The sequence below is a fragment of the Austrofundulus limnaeus genome, unplaced genomic scaffold (genome assembly GCF_001266775.1).
Source record: "Austrofundulus limnaeus strain Quisiro unplaced genomic scaffold, Austrofundulus_limnaeus-1.0 Scaffold1925, whole genome shotgun sequence".
NCBI lineage: Eukaryota > Metazoa > Chordata > Actinopteri > Cyprinodontiformes > Rivulidae > Austrofundulus > Austrofundulus limnaeus.
In genome coordinates, this window is record NW_013954327.1 from 26855 (window position 1) to 30817 (window position 3963).

General features: G+C 37.5%; 1 protein-coding gene across 1 annotated transcript in view; it reads right to left on the reverse strand.

Moving 5' to 3' along the window:
* LOC106536667 (ADP-ribosylation factor-binding protein GGA3) overlaps positions 1-3605 on the reverse strand; it is a gene marked incomplete at its 5' end in the record, with an annotated part of 6887 nt that extends 3282 nt beyond the window's left edge. The window contains 8 exon segments of the mRNA XM_014033989.1: positions 185-297; positions 370-437; positions 790-960; positions 1057-1255; positions 2878-3015; positions 3096-3176; positions 3250-3350; positions 3482-3605. Coding sequence (XP_013889443.1) covers positions 185-297; positions 370-437; positions 790-960; positions 1057-1255; positions 2878-3015; positions 3096-3176; positions 3250-3350; positions 3482-3605 — 995 coding nt within the window.
* Between the last annotated feature and the right edge of the window lie 358 nt (positions 3606-3963).

Here is a 3963-nt window from a genome sequence, read left to right on the forward strand (position 1 = left end):
TTACTATCTACTTCTACTGTTTCCCTATCAAACCAAATACTGTAGATACTTCAGGCTAATTAATAAGCACCTTTACCTGCTTCTTTATAACTCAAACAAGTCTGCCATTTGAATAACAATAATGAAACATGTTGAAATGATCAACGTTTTTACAGGTATTTACTTCCCTCTCCTTGAACTTTACCAGATATTTGTCCTGTTTGGTGCAGAGCTGCTTCCTCCACACCCACGAGCTCTCAGTGAAACATCTCTGCCTCTGTTCTGCTCAGAATTCATCTTCTGGATGTCTTTGTCCAACTAAAGAAAAAGTAAATARCAATAAAACAAGCCTTTAAATCTTTATTTTCAGATAAATGATCACAACTTTACCTGTATCAGATCTTCGTAATATGACTTRGGGTTCTGCTGCGTCTGATTTGAGACCAACTCCTCAAACTCTGTAAAACAAAACATCTTTACATGATGCAACATGTTTTTTGTTTAGTTTATTCATTCATTTCATTAAAAAAACAAAGCAAATTCAGTATACAAAAAAATGCAAATGAAAAGTAAAATGAAAGGCGGCAGAAGGAAGAAAAAAATCTTATAATATCTGCACCTTTTTACATCAAAAGAAATTTAAATAATAATAAAAAACAGAAAACAATTAATAAAAAACCAACAATTCTCTCAGATAATTTTTAAGGATACATATTATGTTATTTCATATTTCTTCATTTCTATTTATAAATAATAATGCTAAACATATTTATTAGAAATAATAGAATAAAGGCCAGAACACAGGCTCACCTGAGTCCTGCTCAGCTTCTGAGAAWAAGGAGCTCTCCAGACGAGAGGAGAAAAGTGGTGAAGAGGATTTAAACACCGGCTGTGAATCAGTTTTTCTTTGAGTTTGAGGAGAGTCCAGCGCTGACAGATCGATGAGGTGGTAGCTTTTAATCTCTCGAGGGCTTGTGGGCGCTAAGAAAGTATCAGCAAATATAATCAAACACACAACAGACCAAAGGTCAAAATGTTTTTTTTTTTTGTTCTAAAAGGGACCAGAAGMAGGCTTACAGGTTACTTCTTCACTTTTACTGGTTATTCTTCCTCCGTTCCTCTCTCCTCTCGTCATCATGTCTTTGTAAGCATTTACCGCGAGCGTCAGCTCGTCGTTCGCTGCCAGAATCTGCGTCAGAGCCGAGTCYTCGTCCATCGTGTCGCTGGCCAGCCGGAACAGGCTCGGCCTCAGTCGGTCACAGCGCTCATACAGAGCCTACAAATGTAAGAGACAGATTCAACTTCACCGAGCACATTTTTAGTTTTTTTAAGTTAGAGYACCAATATGCAACATTGTTTGCCTAAAAATTGACAGCTGCAGGTTTGAAACACATAAAATCCACATATTTGACTTGTGAGATTCAAATTTCATGTTTAGATCCTAAAACATCTTCCAAATRTCTGAGATGAACACYTGAACACAGAAACTGAGGGGATGAAACATTTTTTWAGTCTTTATAAACTGGATGTGCCCTGATCATTTTATTTATTAAAAACCCTGTTAAAAACGTGTTTCTTCTCACTGGTTTTTAATTCTATCTGAGCAGCAACTCTTAACACTTATTATTAGTCAGTCTCAAGGTATTRTGATTGTTGTTTTATTTGACATTTTATTGTAGTTTATATTTACAGCAGTTGGTTTTAAAGGGGCTCTGGAAGTAAACTCTGATATTCCTTTGAAGGATGTTGGCAGTTTTTGGCGGTACATTAAAAATAAGGTGTATTTTCTGACACAATATGTTCTGCAGCTTCTGTTAGATGTAAAATTAGGTGTGTAACTGAAGTTAATATGTTTTGCCATATAAGGTGGGGTCCAAATGTCTGAAAGCACATAGAAATTCTGCTTCCTGTAGTCGGCATGAATAATAATAATTAGAACAAAAAGGACATATTGTAGATAGTTTATATAATAATAATTAATAATAATTTGTTACTAAAATGTGGCAGATCTGTCAGAGACCACAGGAAGTCATCTTCTCTTATTTTTACAAAAAGCTCAGATTTCATTAAAATGTTTGTTTCCACTGAGACTGATGTTTGAGAATAAACTAGAGCTCCTCACTCCAACATGTTCCTGATAATTATTCATCCATCAATCTAAGCTTCCAGCAATGTCTGGCTTAGTGGGTATGTGACATGATTTTAACCGATTTGATATAATTCAAACGTTACACAAACGAAGGAAGAACTCAGATTAAAGAACGTCTGAAGAAGAACAATCACAAGCCAGACTGGGCCAAGGGATAACAGCTTAAAAGCAATTTAACTTTAAAAAATAGTTCTGAATCATATCCATACATAAATTAAAGCATGTAAAAATACTATAAATGTTTTTAAACAGAGAAAAAAGTGAAAACAACTTAAGTGGAGCCTGTGATTCATACTATAGCAAAACGAGCAAAAAATTACCTTATAGCTTTGCAAGAGTAACTATAATCTAATAAGTGCACATAAAGAAGATGATAAAGTATCATGGAGTTTTCTTTTTATTCAGCAGCTGAATAAAGCCTGAGAATGGCCAACATGTCTAACATCACCTGACACTGGAACATTGTCCCGTCATGCACAGATTACAGAGGGTTCACATGAATTACTGACACACTGAACGATGGGTGGAGTCCAAAGTACATTCCTCTCAAACCAACTGAACAGTAAGAGAATTCATTCATTTTGCTGCACACTCTAAAAAAAACTGTGTGCATTTTAGCTTTTGTTTCTGGGCTTGTATATAGACACAAGCAGTAAGCACTAAAACAAGAAGCTGAAGTGCTGCAGTCAAACTCAAACAGTTTCAGTTCAAAGCAACAATAATTAAAAATGTTTTGATGTCCAATGTACCTTCATGTCATCGCTGGGCTGTAAACAAGTCCTGGTACCCGTGTGCTGGTCCAGTACCTCTCTGAGCTGCTTGGTGCTGCTCGCCACCTCCTTCAGAGTCGACTCGCGCTTCGCCACCTTCTCAACCTTTTCCTGCTCCTAAGAAGCAGCACGCCGGTCAAAATGAATTCATACAGTCGTTGACGGGTGTTAGAAATCACCTCCACAGCTGTCCTCACCTCCTTGATGGTGRTTTTAATGAGCCTGTTGGCAGTTTCCAGGTCTTCTGGACGGCTGCTGTTCAGTAATCTTGCTAACAGCTGATGAAAAACAGATTTTTTAACTAAATAAAACCGAGTAGGTGTTTTTTTTTTAACCATCATAGTCACTAACCTTGGCCTTGTCGTCTTGGTCAAAAACTGAATCTGTTGTTCTTTGTGATGGTGGAGCCATAATCAGTGTGTCTGGAAGTTTGGGATCCTTCTTTATGACGTCTGACAAGTAAAAAAAAACATTTTTTTTCTCTTTGTACACAACACGGTTATTTTCAGCAAACTGTGGTGTTTCCATGGGTTGATGAAGTTTCTGCACACATATGATGATTTGTGTTTGTGTTGTTCCTCACTCTGTTTCTTCAGCATTCTGTAGGCTTCCTGAATCTTTGGTTCTTCTTTTAGCCAGAGAGTCCAGCCGTACAGGACCTCCGTCACTCTGTCTTTAACGCTCTGTGAAGTCCACGCCCCAAAGTACTGCTCAGAGAAATCAACAGGTTCATTTAGACACCCACTTCCGATGTTATCATCCATTAAATGAACGTTATTAACCGTTATCAGTCCCATAGAATGGCTTCAGACTTTCAGCTGGTTAATATGAGGCATAAAGCCACTAAGGTTAATTTTAGAGAAAATGACATGGACTACGATAAAATAGACCAGACTCTGGCGGTAGCAGATTGTTGCATTTCAACATATATGGCACTGGTAACCCACTAGGGGGCACTGTCGGGACAGTCTGAAGCCATTCTATGGGACTGATAACCGTTAATAACGTCCATTTAATGGACTGATAACATCCGAACCAGCTGATTTAGATCAGGTTGACATGATC